General features: G+C 38.1%; 1 protein-coding gene and 1 long non-coding RNA gene across 3 annotated transcripts in view; one reads left to right on the forward strand and one right to left on the reverse strand.

Moving 5' to 3' along the window:
- Nucleotides 1-19141, forward strand: part of LOC149551996 (DNA-directed RNA polymerase V subunit 1-like) — a 383310-nt gene that overhangs the window by 283979 nt on the left and 80190 nt on the right. The window contains exons 16-17 of the mRNA XM_089787485.1: nt 3217-3390; nt 3601-3741. Coding sequence (XP_089643611.1) covers nt 3217-3390; nt 3601-3741 — 315 coding nt within the window. The remainder of the gene's footprint in view (nt 1-3216; nt 3391-3600; nt 3742-19141) is intronic.
- Nucleotides 1-19141, reverse strand: part of LOC149551999 (uncharacterized) — a 236598-nt gene that overhangs the window by 138011 nt on the left and 79446 nt on the right. For both annotated transcript variants that reach the window (XR_016352844.1, XR_016352845.1), the window contains exon 2: nt 9157-9234. This is a non-coding gene — a long non-coding RNA (uncharacterized LOC149551999). The remainder of the gene's footprint in view (nt 1-9156; nt 9235-19141) is intronic.

The following is a 19141-nucleotide window of genomic DNA, read 5'->3' on the forward strand; positions in this document are numbered from 1 at the left end:
AGGCACTCTCTGTTGAGGTGTTTTTTTGCTAAGGTTTCCTTTACTAGGGTACTCTTTGTTGAGGCTACCATTATTTCAGCACCCTTCGCTGGAGCTCCTGTTGCCGAGGTACTCACAGTCGAGGCCCCCTTCGTCGATATTCTCACCACTAAAGCTCTCTTCGTCAAGGTTTCATCCGTCAAAAATATAATAGTGGTCGTTGTGATTGTGGCAATGGCTAAGTTTGTGCTAGTATCAGCGTCTGTGTGCATGGTCGTACCCAAAGAGATTTTTGAACATAATGACGTGAAAGATTTCATCAATTTGTGTCATTGGAATCTTGTTGAAGGCTACAACAATGTTTATATCAAAATGGCACATCGGATGCTTAACAACTTGTGTGGTGCAAGGGAGGTTTGATGACAATTCACTATTCTTGCCTGCATGTTTGATTTGGGACCCTGGAGCTGTTGGTGTTTCGTCTGATGATGGATTGTTTGAGGGCAAGCAATCTTTGGGCAGCGAGGATTTGTAATGTCTCCAAATTTTAATGTAATAATTAAATTTAATTAATTAATTAACTAGTCCCAGAATTTAAATAATATAATAAAAGGACATTTAATTAGTTACTTTAATTAATTAATATGGGGCCCAAGTTAATATTTGTATTTATGGTTCCGATTGATTTAATATATCTTGGACCTATTTTTATTTTAGTTTCTGTTGGTAAGTGTTGTCGTCGGCTATCTTTGTACACCCTCGGAAAGGTTTTCCCTGATGGCTATTTAAGCACGACTTGTAAGTAGTTGTAGGTATGCAATTTGGATTATTTCTTTGTACTGCGAATTCCTATTGGGATTCTCTATTGTTCGCCATTTGAGAAGTGGAAGACCTTCCCTACTTGGCTATTTTTGGTTTCAGTGGGATTCGACCCTCTCCTTATTCGATCACCTGTAATACTTCACTTAGATTTGGCAAATCGGAGCACCATCTTTTGGCAAATTTAATTGAAGGTTATGTGTGTTCTAATCTCCATTTTTGATTCTATATGTGAAATATCATTATTAATTGGTGCAAGTGTATATCTAGCTGGTCTTTGGTTTCCTGCAAGGTGTTTATGTTTGATATGTTGCATTTTGCATTGCGAACGGCATTACCTTACTTATTTGTTTTCCTTCTTGTCATAATTACCTTTACTTCACTATACAACCTCCTTTTGTATCATCGTATGAATGTACGGTCTCAACACACCACCATCTTTCCGTACCTCCCTTTCAGCCTCTAGTTTGTCCATACTATATGATTGTCCTTTCCACCATACGGCCTCATTATTTCCATCCTGCACAATTGCCCCTCCACCTCCACCATACGGCTGCCTCTTCCCTTGTCACCGTATGGCCCGTCAATCCACTACCGTACGGTCACCCGAAGGTCACCGTACAATCACTTTTCCTACACCATACGGCTTCTCACTACCTACTCCTTGTCGTACAGCATCCTTGTGCTCCAACATTGCCATACGGCTTCACTCCATTGCGCATCGCCACCTAGAGGAACTACCTAAAGCACTGGCCATCGAAGACTAATCGAAGCACTGGTCACCTGAAGCATTGAGGGAGAACTATCTAAAGCACTGACCTGAAGCATTTGCCACCTGAAGCACTGAGGGATACTACTTGGAGCACACAACTAGACTACCTGAAGCACATGACAAGACTACCTGAAGCATACTATGGGACTTCATAACGAAACTCTAGAACAGAACATTACAATGGTATCAGAGCAGAATCCTTTTAGGAGCATCTCTGAAACCGTTTGAGAAATCTCTGAAACTTTCGGGAACATTACCAAAACTGTTCAGGAGCATCTCCGAAACTTTTGAGAACATTACCGAAACTGTTCAGAACATTACAGCAGACCGCACCAACGAATGAGAAAACATGACAAATAATCACCAAACCTATGAGATATTATGTAAGGGATGGAATATAGTCTAAATATATGGAAAACATGGCACATGCAGACCCATTGATTGGGAGTTTACCAAGCCACCGAAGAAGGTCAAATACATATCTACCTTCACTTTCAAAAAACATGCCCACATGGACGCATTGAATCGGAAGTAAGAAAATATTATAAGACTCCAAAATTAATAATTAACCGCAATCTAGGTAAAAGGAAGGAATTATATTATCATGCATGTATTGAAGATAGATTACGAACTAACTGCAACCTAAGCAATTAAAAGGAAGAAATTATATTACCAACGTTCTCATTTTGAAATTACAAAGGGACATAAAGATTAATCAACAAATATTATGAACATTATCTTTAGATTGTCAACCATTTAATTGCCATTTCTTGCAAAGTGCCTCCCATTTTTCTCATTCCAGACTTGGCCATTTATTGGTATGTATGAATGAATACAATTGAATATAGATTTTCATTGATAATTATAATAATGGGACAAGCTCATAAGATATTAAAGGTATATGAATATATCGAGTATTTCTATTATAATCTCAAATATTAGATATACTATTTGAGTCATATAATTAATGTATTATTATGATCTCAACAAGTGTTAAAGACTACTCTACAATATCGTTATCAATGATTATTAAAATTGAAACTAATATATTCTTATAACTGAATAGAACATTATAAGACTTAATCTTTTGATTATCAAAATATGACTATCATTAATTCAAAGAAATATCATTTATAATTATGAACCCAGAAGGGGACATTACAGGTGAACAGTTAAACTGTTTCCATAATAGACGGTGCAACCTCCTATTCAGCAATGTAATAATATATCATTTCCTAGCATTACACCAACGACAACTAAAGCTTTTGTGAGATTCTGATGTACTTGTTTCTATTCCACAAATCACAGTGAGAAAGAAATTATATTATATCTCGTTTGGTTTAAATTGCGGCTCTTCATTGTATCAACCTTCCATTGCCAATTATGAACTTGAATGTGAGTTACGATAAAGGCAATTCTTTCCTTATTGATTTGTGTGGGAATACATCCATGTGGCTAAAGTTTTAATTGAGTTGTGAACTTTAGAAAACAATTTCAGGATTAAACACGGTTAAATAAATATGACATGCTCTTTATTATCGCCAAACTTTCTAACTTCTAATTCCTACTATATAGTGTTATTTCTACCATGCCAAGGTTATTTTTGGCAATACAAATCCTCTAATATGAAGTGCATACTTATGCAGAGACTCTGTCATTCAGTTAACTCAATTGGAAGCCATGTCTATAAGGAGCACGTGATACTGATTTCTAATTTCATCTGTTTCTCTGGGAAAATTATTGGGTTCACCGATGCTGGCTATCGAGATGTACTTCAAAGCTTGAGATTGTCAGCACCATTTGCTGAAGCTGGAATGGGGGTATGCACTAAATAGAAATTGAATGTTCCAACCTTTTCTATTAAAAATTTGTTCATTTTCTCTTGTCCAGTTTTAAAACCTGAACATGGACTATGCAATATTTGTGAGTTTTGTGCATAGTTTTAAAATACCCTTCGCTTGATTAGTGGACAGTGTTAGACACAAACTAATTACTCTGAAGCATATTAATGTATTTAAGTGACATTGCAGAGATCTGTAAAGTGTTTTGAAAATGCTGCTAAAAGAAGTCAAGAAGATACACTTTCTAGTGCACTTAGTTGCTGTTGCTGGGGCGAATTTCCTTTGGTAGGCACTGGTGGGAATTTCAAAGTTTTGTGGAATAATAATGAGGTATTAATTTTATTTACATTTGTTTCAATATTCTAACAAAACTGCTACAAAAATATCTTTTTTTTAAAACTCTTCTTAGTCCAAATTAGAGTTAATTTTTAGATTTAATACTGTACATTCTGAAGTGGAATGATCTATATGCCCATTGGTTATGGAGTTTTCAATTTGAATGGTATGCAATCATATTTAATTCACTTAGATTGTTTTTTCTCTTGGAAAGTTTCAAACAATTAAAAAGGCTCTGTGAAATTTGTTTGCTTGCATCCTTTAATCCAATTATAAAAGTCAGGAGCCTTTCTTTCTTTAATTCTCCCACACTAAGGATTTTCATCTTTCATTGCTTCCATCCAAATTAGAAAAAATAAGAAATGAAAAATGCAGAAGATTTTCTTTGAGCAAATGACTTTCTTTTATAGCTTCTTTTTGGGCCGTCTATTTTAAATTTTAATATACTGTTTATTATTGAATTATATTGAATAAGGATTGAAAACAGTTATTAAATATTGCCTGGACCATATAATTTAGATTTGCCCTTTTGAAAATGAAATGATCAGGCCCAAATTAAAATATTACTATTTTCCTTATTCTATCCCTTAACAATAAGCTAGGTATCAGTATCCTCTATTTATGTCCTTTAGCTTTTGGAAAGGAGACATGACGGTCTACTTTCTTAGTATTTCTTGCCCTCATCCAATTGTAGACTTGAGTGCTCAAGGATTATGATGCCAACATTATGAAGCATGTTGTAAAGTTCGTAGAGTCTACATTTTGCGTACCAAGTGAAACAACTCCAACCAAAAAGTACTATGAGATCTACTTACATCCACAACATTTTTTATGCAATTTGTGTATCTGTACCGGTTTGGCCACTTGAAGAGAAATGACAAGTTATGCATGATTGGTTAGCTATTCACAACAACATGAATGCAGCTCTATTTTTCTCATGATAAAAACCATGACTATGCCTTTCTACATCTGATTTGGATCAAGTAACCAACACAATCCGTTTGTAATACACTATTATTTGCTTTGATGACACATGATGTCTTTTCACAAATGGTTAAGTACACCCTCAAACTCTTGCAAGGCTAAGGATTTCCTCCTGTAAAAAATGAGCTTCTCACTATGCTTTATTTATTTAGTTTTTGTGGGGAGGAGGGGGAAAGGGTCCACAGATGTGCAACTTTTTGAATCCTTTTTCGAGTGCTAATTTTTACTTCTTCAACAGGAAAGATATCTCCAATATGTGTCTTCACTCTCTCATGATATATTCATCTACATGGTGGTAACCTTGGAGGTGCAATATACGATGTTCTTTTGCAATAGACAAAATATCAGTATGATAAAGTGCCATATCCAATGCAATGAGAACATGTGGCACTTCCTTGGTGAATTGGCATGAGAAATAAAACATTTCCTAACATGTGTGTGGATTTAAAAATTTGGTTTCTCCATAATGCATTATGATATCCAGTCTCCTTGCAAGCAATGAAATCACCCAATAATTGTCATCTTGCAGTATCTCATTCCCTAAGAATTCTCACATTAAAGTGTGGGAAACATGCTTGGAGTTAGATTTCAGTAACACACCATTGTACTTTGTCAAAAGTTTTTAAGCATATATATGACATCTAGCTCTCTCTCCACCTTCCAACATCAAGCATCTCTCTATCTAGACAATTGTGACTACCACCATTAGACCACAATTTGTATAGTTTTCTCTTTAAAGTGTAGATTTAAGCTCCAAGAAGTGTTCCATGAACAAGTGCTAAACTTTTGTAGCTCTATTGGAGCCCACAACAAATTATTTATCACTCTCTGGGTTTTAGATTTTCCACGTGTCGAATGAATAACTTGTCATAAATTATGGTATTGATAACATCAAAAACTTTGTACTTGTTTTGCATCAAATATCATTTGATCTCATATGGATAAACAATTTTGAGTTTGGGCCAAAAAAATCTTTATGAACTATACTAGAAGTCATAACAAAGACCTTGTAATGGAATAGTTTGGAGCAATAGAGCTAGAATATACCATGTTCTTTTATACATTGGGCTATAGTTAAAGCATATACCTTAGTTTGAAAATTTAGAAGTTGAGTAAATACCAACATGACCATCCATTTGACTCAAGATTCTCGAATTAAGGTCCGTGTGCTTATCAATATAACTAATCTAGAAATCAATGACATTCGATAATAATTAACTCTTCAAAAGTTTTATCGTTAGTTCTTGGATTGGAACATATTTTTCTATCTTGGGCTTTTCATACTCAACAAGTAATGTTTGTTCTTCCTTTACTTCATCAATATATTATGTTATTGGGTTCCTTTATTTAAGCTCAAGCTCTGGTAATGGTGCGAGCCTGGTACTAGTTTTGGGCCAGTTCTCACTAGCTTCAGCCAAGAGTCCTTCCCAACACCTTGGCATTGGGAAGGAGCTAGGAAGGACCCAAGGAAATGTCAAGAAAACCAACACAAAATATGTTGCACCTACTAAGAGAAGAGCAGCTTGTGTCTTTTTGTCCTTATCTTTTCTACACAGAACATATTGACACGGAACTTGAAAATATTTTCTCACCAATTCATGCATGGTTAAGATGTGGGAATGGGTTGCAAACCAAGTGAAGGACCCCACTTTCATCACACAATTGTATGACCAAATCCATTTTCCATGCCAATCTAGTCCTTCAGGGTGAGAAAAAGCTTAAAGGCTTCCAAATATCCATCATTCCTAGCGTACTTTGTGAATGGAAATTTGTTCAACTAAAGAGAATCTTTACCACCCACACAAATGATATTTCTTACACCTAAAATATACGTCAATCTATTTTTGATATTGTAGAACTGAGAAGGAATGAATTTTTCAAAGCTGAGAAAGTAAGAATTTCAGCTTGATTCTTGTCTACAAAGTTGTAAGTTAAGGTCTTTGTTAGGCCCCCATTGGAAGACCTAATTGTGACAATAATAGATCAAAATAATTTTTGATGATGATCGAGTAAACAAACTTAAGAAGATTATATATATATATATATATATATATATGTTGCATGGGTATGTGTACGCAGACCCATGGGACGGGTACCCAAGTACTAGGTACATATACTCAAGTATCGGGTGCTCAGTGGAGAGTATCATAGTTGAGGACTTTGATTAAGATTTCTGATTTTGTTTCAATCTTTTTTGCGTATCAACTACTTGTTTATTGTAACATGTCATTTTCCCTAAGCCAAATGATTAACCATTTTCTAAAGTAAATTTACTTTCATAATAGAATGGCATGATGGTAGTTGCAACAGTTACTTCACATGAAAGGGAAATCCATCAACTTAGTACATTTTATTAAATTAAAATAGAAACTAGTAACGAACTAAACTAGTTCACATGAAAGAAAACTACTATAACTTCCTTTTCTAATTACTTTTCAAGTCTATTACAATCATGATGCTCAATTATGAAATGAAATGCATAAAGGAACGAGTACCATACATGTAGTTGTAGACACTCGCTGTGTTGAGGAAGCCTCGACATCTGGTGAATAGGAGAAGCATTGACATGGTCGTAACATCTCAACCACGGATCTTAACTTATCCCCACACAATCTCAATCAAGAAAGGCCCTCCCTACCCTGGGGTTAGGCTTGGGGCACTGTGGTCATGCCACTCGAGCATTTCGGTGTTAAGAGTGTCGGCTAAGTAGTAGACAAGGCAGTGGAAATCCTCCAATAACCTCACCTCTGTCAACTAGCACTCTGACCTCTAATGATTGTTGTGACAAGCATGCCACTAACCTACCTTGGCCAAGGATTTTAGTGGGCTACTATTGTGCCCAATCACCCACCACTCAACTTGACAACAAGAAATATAATTTGGACAACAATGAGTTGACTCGGTGTATGTAGTTTTATCATTTATTTACTTTCTCCTTTCTGACATCTGTGTGTTCTTACAGGGATGCTTCTCCTCTCCACCCATTAATGATTGACCCTTCCAATCTTGGGTGTATCTTGGGAAATACCGAGATCATGAACAATAAAAGAATCAATTTTAGCAGTTCATTATTCTTATCATATGAGCTGATCATATCTCAGAGTCATATGGTCAGTACCACTATATAAGCTAGATTGGTTATCAAGAAAAACAATATAATGGTGCTTTCTTATAGATATCCATGCATAAGATATGCCAAAACAAAAGTGATCATGGAAGCATTCACAGTAATTGCAAATCATTTTATGATATTCGTGGGTCTGTATTATCAACAAGACCCTAGAAGTATAGCATCAAAATGATGTTTGGAAATCTTATAACAGTTTCTTAGGCATCATTATATAGCCAATTAATACAACCATTGTTGCTTCAATCCTTATCAAAGATGAACAATGTCAATACGGAACTATTAAATTATATCATTATTTGCAACATTTGAATCAATAATGAATAGAGATTATATAGAAATTAAGCATGAGCAATGGTCGCATAACATGTAAGTGGTTGATCGGTGCCTAGTACGGCTCGAGAGAAATGAATTACAATGTGATGCTTTTTGGAGACCATTGGCTACACAGCTGATGGAATTGCAACCTTGCTATTCACACTATGATGCAGGGATTCACAATAAACTTTCTACTGTATTTGCAATTTGGCTTGAGGCTGAGAGAGAGAGGTCTTGCAAAATACAAGCTCAGAACAATGCGAGAAGAAAAGAACGCTTCCAAGGTAGCGGAGAGTGCAACAAATAAATTACTCACACATATTCTCAGTTACAAGGAGTGGCGTATTTGCAATTTGGCTTGAGGTCGAGAGAGAGAAGTCTTGCAAAATACAAGCTCAAAACAATGCGAGAAGAAAAGAACGCTTCCAAAGTAGCAGAGTGCAACAAATAAATTATCTGCACACGTTCTCAATTACAAGGAGTGGCGATGCATGGTAGCCATCAGTCAAGTAACTCCAATTTTAATTTTTAAAAGAATTATGAGCGTGTACGAAAATGGCAATCACTCAACAATATGGAGCCAATAAAAAGATATGCATAAAGGTTATTCTTCAATATTGACATCATGCTATTAGTGCCACCTTTATTTGTATGTGCATAAATACATACATATATATGTGCGTGAATTTAATCATATAATTTTTTGTATCAATATATTGGTTTACGCACGTATATATATGTACACACACATGCAGGTGCGAATATGGATGTTAAAAATAACATGGTGTCAATACACACACACACACACACACACACAAATGGCCAATCAACGATCTCAAAAAGGTTAACAATTTTACGTTATTTAATATGTTTAGTGTTTTTCTTGTTTTATGATCCAACTGGGTAGCTCATGGTTGTCCAAGGTATAATCTTGCTTGCCTAGCCGTAAAATCCTTAACCAAGATGGTTAGAATCCATACTTGATAACCTGTTGATGGACCTTTGGTGCCCCAATCCTTATATCCCTTTTAGCAATGCTTTCCCATTTTCATCTTATCCTGCATCCAAAGAGAATATTCCCACGTTAATAACATATTCTTCAATTTGACATCAAGATAACTATAATCGAAAGTATTTCAAGATTTTCACAACGGCTAACCACCATTTCCACTAACTGTTTTTATAACTTGTAAAATGATGAATATTCATTTTCAGTTAAAACTGTAGCAAACAACTAACAAGTCATCTTTACATAAGTCAAAATGACCAACCATAACTTCCATTTCACATGATCATAACATTCAACTGATTTAACTGTCCAACTGACATTCACGTGAAATATATAACAATGATTATTTTAAATGGGCAAAAATTTGGGATGTAACATTTATGAAGCCTAATTCAATATGTAATCAGTTTGAAACTTTGATACAATACTAATTTATAGTAAAGTTTATCACTACTCAAGTCAGAAGTTTATCATTTGTAATATGCCATTGTCATATGATTTATGATTTCCTTGTTCATGTTTAAAGTCTTCCTTCTTTTTTATGCATCTAAACATTTTGTCATATATTATTATTACAAACATAGTGCAAATCTGAAACTGAAAACAATACATTACACTTGCAAACTTTATCACTATTCTTGTTTTCAAAAACCATTAGCATTACCCATAATCTCAGATTTTCTATAAATATTAAATTATATTAGCAAAAGTTTGATGTGCCCAAGTACTTGCGCCCCGTATTTTGAAAACTAGTTGTACCCATACCCTAAGTACCCAAGTACCCTTGTATCCATACAACCTTGATGTATATATAAGAACTTCATAGAGATTAATATAATGGGAGATCATCCAAAAAGAGGTTTCCTAGTTTCCCAATCCCATAACTCGGCACTTCTACATCTATTTTGAAGTGAGTGTAGTGCTTACCATCCCTCTTTTAACCTTTTTGCTCTCCAAGTTTCCCAACTAAGTTTATTGTGGAACTCAAGGCCAAGGTACTTATATTCATTGATCACCTGCAAAGGGCTGCCTTCAAAGATGCATTCCCTATGAACCATTTTTATCTTCAAAGTGAATATCATGACCTTTTTTGTTGGTGTTGACTTACGTATCAACTTCATGACAAAATAACTCTTAAGGCTTTCAATTTTTTCTTCAGATCTTGTGTTATTTTTTCCATTAGAATGAGATAATCCACATATAGAAGCAACTTTTTTAAATCGTTAGTCAAGTGAACCCCACCAATGAGATGGCCCTTTACAAACTGAATTTGGATTTTTCCTCAAACACTTATTATGCAACCATTTATGCGTGTAGGTATAGTGAATAACAACAATGTTCAAAAAATAATCGTTATTTGCATTCATAAATGATTTGTACAACCATCTAAGGGAAATAGCAAGGAATGCTAGATAACAGTGTCTCAGCACATACAAACCGCACTTAGATTTATTTAAAGAAAATCAAGGAATACGCAATGCATGAATATTGAATAGCACCTTTTCTGTTCAGTCCGTAAACTTGCTGATGGCTGTCGAATTTATCCCTACCGGCTCTTACTAAAATCGTGTTGAGTTGCCGACTCCAGCGGCTAGGGATTGATGCACTTCTCACTCTTATTGTAATGGCGTGCTGGTCGTTCCGCCCAAATCAGAGAAGTTCGATTAAACTTGCCAGTTAATATAGGATCAGATCATACCCAGCTTTAGCCATCGGATGCCCTCCATGACCACTTAGCTCGCTGTCGGGGGTTTGCCCAGAATCATGCGAAATACCTCCGATTTTTCAGACTGGATGTGGCGGCCGTTTTGACCACTATAATTCGCCTTGGCTCACGATCGCGTGGCCGGTTATATTCTATTCGGCCCGAGGTTTAATCTTTAATAAGGCGCCAGTAATCATGTGACGCCGGTAGTTCTGATTGCTTGTATGTTAGCCGGGAGGAGACTCTGCTTGTGATTCGGGTTACTGAAAATAATTCCGCCTCCTTGCTTGAAACGAATTTCCCAAATCTTGCAATAACCACTGAAAATGGCGTTTTATTCCTCTAACTTAAATCCTTTGGATGTTGGCCCTAGGCCACAAATTTCGCCCAACTTGAAATAGCTGAATGCTACCTCCAAAGTGCAATAATTCGGGTGATATTCCACACCCTCAAAATTGCTTATCAATGGGAGTTATCGTTCCCAAAGATAGTCTGAGAATTTGCAGACCAAATGGCTACAAATCGCTCCAAATGGAATAGAAATCTAATTCACAAAACCGCTTGCCTGAATGGGTGCCTCATGTCCTCTATTTATTCACTTTTTTGAGAAGTCGCTGGAAGCTTCCGGAATTGTCTTTTATAATGTACTTTTTTAATTGTTTAACTTTATAAAATTGAATAAATAACTTTATAAAGTTAAAGTACAACCTTAATTTAATATTACAACAAGTAGGCCCCACTTACTGAATTATTATTCTCCGAGAGCAAAAATGTAACCATCTGGAAATAAAATGACTCTCTTTCCAAAATCATTTGCCTACGAGAGTCGATGATAGGCAAATTCCCCTGTTAAAGTTATGTCACTAGAAAGGGGACATGACAACCAACCCCACCAAACTTGCCTAACCATTCCTCTAATCTGTCAATGTACATCCCAAAAAGAGTAGGGGATAAAGAGCAGCTCTGCTTGACCCCAATATCACTTCCAAAACATTCTGACAAGCCCTGTTTCCTTCTGTGTTTTTGCCCAGCCCTGGCCATTAAACCTATGGACAAAAGCCCTATAATATTTTGGAATTTTCAGCTCTTCCATTCCATTCCAAATTTTTCTTCTTAGTACAGTGTCAAAAGATTACTTGAAGTCTACAGAGCATCAAGAAAATTCTCCCTCTTGAATATCCCAAACTTTCTCAATCAAGTTCCTGAGTGTGATGCAGTGATCTATTGTAGAGTGTTTTGGTCTACAGCCTGCTTGCCCTTCAGCCTTCTTTCCCTCCTTTTCAGTCCAAGCTCTAATTTGCCTTTCAAACATGCTCCCAAAAGGTTTACCTAAAAGAGGGTTGACCATTATAGTGCGGTCACTTTAAGGGTCGTTGATGTCACCATTTTTGTGTAAGGGGATGACAACACTAGTCCAATTTGCTGGAAATCCCTTCTCAACGACTCCACTGAATATTGTTTTGATCTGAGGCATGAGGGCCTCCATACCCCATTTTAAGTATTCTACTGTAGTGTTGTGTGTTAATAAATATTAATTAGATCGATATTCATATGTAGCCATGATGTGTTAACAGAAATAGCTTTTCAACATCTCAAAAGTATCTTTGCTTTTGGAATTTGAGGAGGAATGGAGTTAATTAAGTTCATGATGTTAGGTCCTAAAGACTATAGTCAGAAAAATGAATGTTTCAATGCGAACTTACACTTGAATGGGAAACTCGATAATATCCTGATACCACGAGTATACATAAACTATAACCAAACCCGGCAATTACAATATTTGTAGGACACCGTACTCTTAACATTGGTGAGATTTCTATATCAGGAGTTTATTAAATAATTTTGTGATATATACTATCGAGCATAGCATATATTTCAAAGGCAGAGGAGTTTTATATCTGCCTAGGATTATATTTTCAATCCTTTATTTTCATAAGGCAGTCCACATTATTGTGGGAGGGATAATACTATAGGCTAAATGTTTAATCATTCTAATGAAGTTGAACATTTATTATAGTTCTATGCAAAGTTAATTGGTAAGAGAAATATTAATAAATGGAAGAGACCAATAATAGTCTGGTTAGTAAATGGTGCGATTGATCAAAGGGCATGGGATGTGCCTCCTTTGATGCAATTTGTCATTCAAGGAAAATGGTATAAGAAGGAATTCACACTGATCAATATCATACCTGGAAGGCAGCGCACAAAACTTGGGATAATGGTATTAGTTGAATTCACCCAACTTTCTCTTCAATCAAATGCAAATGGAATAAAGATCGAGAACAATTAGAGGGATCAGAACATAAGTCCTTCAGAAAATATTAATCATAAACAATTTAAAGAATATCATCAGCAATTAAATCAACAAACAACATACAATGAATACAAAAAGACAAGTTTTACAGAGAATAAAAATTATAGGTAATCAGATGATGAATAGAAGATCATTGAGTACAAACAAATTACGTCCCAACAAACAGATGATCAGAACAAGTGTTTACCGTATGGGGTAAATAGTTTAATGCATACAGACAATAGACAACAACATGTAACACAACAGTACTCCTTTTATTATTTGCATAAATGATGAAGAGATTACATAGTGCTTCCAATGATTATTACCACCATCTCGGATGGTGTACATATACCTTCCTGAAAGGGCCCGTCGGCTACATAACAATTACCGACTACATGTTAATCTACCAGTCAACTGTTTTATAATTTTACCAACAACATCATCCCCCCCAAAAAAAAAAGTTGTCTACGGACAACAATTCAACAAAACTCAAAAAATGAAAATTGCACAACTAATGACATCAATACACAGATACTAGGCAGGGGGATGGATCCCTGGTGTGGTAGGTGTTTGTGCTCTTAGTTCACTTAGCTCAGCCCGTAGCTTGTAGACTTGCTTCTTTCAAACTCTCAATTTGGCTTCCACTTCCATCTGAAGCTCCAAAGCTGACTGCATCATCCCAACAATCTCTCCCAATTCCTTTTCTTTCTCATCTATTAGCTTCTCTTTCTATGTTGCCAATTGCTGTAACTGACTCTGTTTTTCTAGCAAGGCTGCCCTCTCGGATTCTTAGGCTGCCCTCTCCGTGGCTAACCCGACAATTGACTCCTCCCGAGCCCTCTCAACTGCTACCTGATCTGCCTGGCTCCTCCGAAGGGTGTAATATGCCTCCGTGTATATCTTCTCAATCTCCTGACTCAATGTCTCTATTTGGCTCCCCAAGCCTGAACTCCCCGTAGCGGCCCAATCCTGACACATTTCTGAAGTTTCCACACTTGGCCAACCTCTATCCTCAAAGCAAACTGTAAAGGTAGTCAGGCATCCTAATCTCGTAAAAGATACCACTCCCTCCAGCTCCTTCACCACTGAGTCTAAAGCCTATGCCTTTGCAAATGCCACCACCTGTTGAGCCCGAGTAGCTAGAGCAGCTATATCAGCAAGGAATGTTTCCACTGCTTTTGATGCCACTAGGTGTTCCTACTGTACCCCCATAGCCTTTTCTACTACTTCCGCCATATGCTCAATAGCGCTATGTGACAGTCCCACATCCTGTATTGGCTCTGCTACCTGTGCCTGCTGAGTGTCCCCCTTTGAAATTTCGTCCCGCATAGGTGTCTATATGTGGGTCATCCGAGGTACTGGAGTACAGTGGAACCGCGTACTTAAGTAGGTACTCAGCCTCTGAGTTTGACTCTCCCTATCTCACTCAGGTGATGCTAAGAGTGTTGAATCCACTATAACTACTGCATCCGAACTCACTACATCTAAGTGTACACCAAGCGTATTTTGGCTCTCTGCTATCTCTGGTACTGGTAGTTAGGGTACTGCCATGATAGTCTCCTCTCTCTCTTTCGGTACACTCTGTTGTAGGTGCCACAGTTTTTGCTACTAGTTGTGCTTTGGTAGGTGCCACGGTTTCTACTACCGATAGCGCTTTGGCAGGAGTTGGCATACTCTCTCGGCTGACGGGTTTTGCCACTCGTGCAAACCCCACGGCAAACCCAACTGTTGCGGTGGGATTGGGGGAGGTCTTACCCCATGCTGCTAGAGTCAAGCTACTGTAACCGCCTGTTGTGGTGCTGCAGTTATCACTATCAGTTGTCGTGTCTATCCAAACCCTAGTATATGAGCCATGTGCACACCTGTTGGGACTAGGCAGGAAGTGGCAAACAGTGTAGGGCGCGGAAATAACAAAGGGGTGGCTATGACAATCTCAACCTCTTCATCATTGTCTTCCCCTACGTTCTCTCTCGTGCTATTCTCTTCAGATGCCATCTGCTGTCCGTATCACCTCTTGTATCTAGCCGGAGTCTCTTCTACCCTGTAGTGCCCTTTTGCCCATTGGCTGAGTCTAAGTGTTTCCACCGCATGATAGGAGGTTCCCCAAGGGCTAATGGTCTAGGTCTCACCTCCAACCTATCTTCTAGAATCATCCGCGCTATAGCATTGAGAAAGAGGCCTATGGCAGAATGTGGCATATAAAATGTCTTATGTTGGAGTGTCATAAATTCATGCATGCGTTCAGCCAGCACAGATGCCCAATCATACACCTTCCCATTCATTATGTCATTCATCATGGATACCTGTGAAAAGGAGATATTAGATGCCCTACGTGATCCAGTAAGTTTGCTTTTGACTATATCCATCAGGCATGGCCATGGTCCCTCCTGGATGTCTATTTTCTTCAGTCCCCTACCTTTTGATGTTTCAACCAATACTTCCTGTTCTACTTTAGTCATGTCTCCACATACTAGCCTGATCAAAAACATTTTTACCTCCTTGGTAATCTTCTTGGGTTGTACCTTTTTTCCTTGCGGCCGTAGTATGCCAAACACGCGCGAAATCTGTTGCTTTGAATGAAACTACCAGGTCTCTTCCCAGGTATGGAAATGTGCTTTTCCGAGAGGCCCTACCATAAGTCTCGATCATGGTGCGCAAGGCACCCTCATAGTCCCGGATGCAAAAAATAGGCATTCGAATCACCCATTGTGCCCTTCTAATGTTGGCTTTTATTGGATGACTGTCAGGAGTTTCCTACAGTCCATACCACTCAGTCCTTCGAATGCTATGTTCTGTGGTGTGATTTCAATGGTTGTAGGTGCCTGTGCCTTATGCTTCTGCTTGTTGCTACTAGTGCCTTCACTCTGGTTACCTGCGGTCGAAATTTTCATCCCCTTCCTAGCTGCAGATTCTTCTAATTCTCTTTTCCACTCTCTCTTACCTGCAGACTCCATTTATTCTTCACCTTAATTAGGTCACTTATTCCTCTGTAAACACAAATTTTTCTCCTTCCCAATGTCCATACGGCCTAATTTTCTGCTTTGCACTAGTCGCATGCCACTCCATTTGCCTTACTGGCTAAACACCACATGCTGAATGGTATCAGATGGTTTGCTTGTGGAGCCGTACACCGTATGGCCTTGCTCTGCCCTTTGCTTTCTTCTATATCACCATACAGCCCTTGCCTGTGACTTTTGTCTCTATCTCCTATTCTTCGCACTTGTCTCCACTCCCTCTGTTGCTTGACGCCATACATGTCGCTCCTCAGAAGGTAACTCTATATATGGTTTGATCGGCCAGGACCAATGACTCCACCAATTACTTGCAGATCATGTCCATACCTATCATTGCAAACAAGAAGGTGCAGAAGCCATATGTCTTCGACTTTGGATTCTTATGTAGTCGAATAATCAAACCTTATTATGCTTTACCATACGATGTCTCCATCTAACTTTGGTTCCCTTGAAGCACCGTACGGTGGTCAATAGCTGGATGTCGTACGGTGGGGGCGCTTGGAATACCGTATGGTGGTCTTCAAATGGATGTCGTATGGTGTCTTTGAGCTACAGATTCTCTGCTTCTAAATATCGTACAATGCCTGCCAGATGGTGTTATACTATCATACTCTTCAACCCCGATCGCCATACAGTGGAATTAAATAGAAGACAGTACAGTGCTAATTCCTAATTACGTTTTGTCATACGATCATGAAGCTCACATAAAAAGGCCATACGGTGATCTGCAACAACTTTTTTTTTCCAATTTTTTCATTTTTTTTGCTGAATTTTACTGCTCCTTAATACTCGTTGATGATGGAATAGGTCACAGATGATATATTTTTAACTTGGAACTGTTCATCGTTTCCGAAATTTCCTGCCCGTCCAATATCCATAATTTTATTACTCCATTATCACCTACTTCCCGGATTTGGTATGGCCCGACCCATTTGACTTTAAACTTTTTCAGTTTGATTTTGTTCCGTCCGTCATACTTCAACACCAGCTGCCTGGTTGAAACTTGTTCAGTTTTAGGTGTTTATCATGCCATGCTTTGCACCTGTTCTGTATCACCTCCATGGCCCATTGTGCCAATAGCCGCTTCTCCTCGAGTTTGTTCAAATTATGCAACGTTTCCCTCAAGCTTTCCATGTCATCTAACTTATTCTCGAGCGTGATCCTCAGACTTGGTATCATAAATTCTGTTGGTACCACTACCTCTTGTCCAAACATCAATTGGAACGGTGTGTGTCCCATTGTCACCTTGTATGCCATGCGGTATGCCAAGAGGGCAGAGGACAATTTCTCCTCCCAGTCTTCACCTTCGACTGCACATGACTTGTAAATGATTGCTACCAAGATCTTGTTTGTAGCCTTAGCCTGTCCGTTTGCTCTTGGGTAGTACGGGCTCGATAGCGACTGATATATCTTGAATTCCGTCGTTAACAGTTTAATGACATGATTGACAAAATGCCCTCCACGATCACTTGTTATCTGAAGTGGAATCCCATACCAAGTGATTATTTGCTCATATATGAATTTTGTTGTACTAACTGCTGAGTTATCTGGTAGAGCCCATGCTTCCACCCACTTCGTTAAGTATTCCGTAGCTACGACTATATATCAGCATCAGTGCATTCGGCTTGCTTTCAAAGGTCCCACGAAATCCAATCCCCAACGTTTGAATAATTCCTATGCATGTGAGGGGTTAAGAGGCATGAAGTCTCACTTTAGCGGCTTTCTTGCCCTTTGGCAAGTGTCACACCCGACGACTTATTTGCGTGCATCATTGTACATTGTTGGCCACCAGAGTCTTGCGAGCAATATTTTTCATGCTGTGGTATCAAGTCCCATATGTCCTCCTACTAGACCCTCATGTGCTTCTTTCAACACTCTTAGTATTTCCTCCTCTAACAAACACCATTGCAGGATGTGATCAGGCCCCATTTTGTACAGTAATCAATTGAAATGTATGGCTCCTTATTACTAATTTCCACCTTTCATTTTGTGGCATCTCCTTCGCTGGTTGTCCCATGGAAAGGTACTCCCCAATACTCGTGTAACATTTTGGCAGTACTGCAATTTGAAATAACTGTGCATCAGGAAAATCATCATTCACTCCGTCCACTGGTTCACTTGTTTTAATTCGCGACAGATGGTCTGTGCTGACATGATTCTTCCCGGGCTGTACAATGATCTTGAAGGTGAATTCCTGTAACAAAAGTAGCCACCAGCTGATTCTTCCTTGAATGATAGGTTTATTCACCAGGTACAACAAGGCCTGATGGTCTACATAAAACACGAACGGTGCCGCTAGCAAGTAATGTCGAAACTTTTGCACTGCATAGACCATTCCTAAGGCTTCCCATTCTATTGTACTATAATTTTGTTTTTCTTTTGACAGTAGTCGGCTGGCAAAATATATTGGCTGATCTAACCCATGGTTACCTATCTGTGCCAAAGTTGCTCCTATTGCGTAATTGGATGCATTGACGTGAACATGAAATTCCTTGTTCCAATCTGGGTACGCCAATATAGGTGTTGTGGCCAATCATACCTTCAAACTTTCAAATGACTCATCTTGTTCTTTCTCCAAGTTGAACAGTTCCCCTTTGCATGTCAATTTGTCCAACAGGTATGATACTTTGGCGAAGTTCTTGATGAATCTTCTATAATATCCTGTCTCCGAAGAATGACTTCACCTCTGTTACATTTGTAGATGGTTGCATTTCCATTATCACTCTAACTTTGTCTGGATCTGTTTTCAATCCATCCTTACACACTAAATGTCCTAGTAATTTTCCCTGCGGGACCATGAATTGCATTTCTTTGGATTTAAGGCTAGTTGCGCCCTTCGAAATCTTTCCATGCATTTTCCCAACGTCGCCAGATTTTTGTCTTCAGTGCTGAATACAGACCAGTCATTTAGGAATGCTTTGAAATTTCCAATAGACATTTG

This window comes from Cupressus sempervirens, chromosome 6 (genome assembly GCF_028749045.1).
Source record: "Cupressus sempervirens isolate cs-2001-9-10 chromosome 6, ASM2874904v1, whole genome shotgun sequence".
NCBI classification, from domain to species: Eukaryota; Viridiplantae; Streptophyta; class Pinopsida; order Cupressales; family Cupressaceae; genus Cupressus; species Cupressus sempervirens.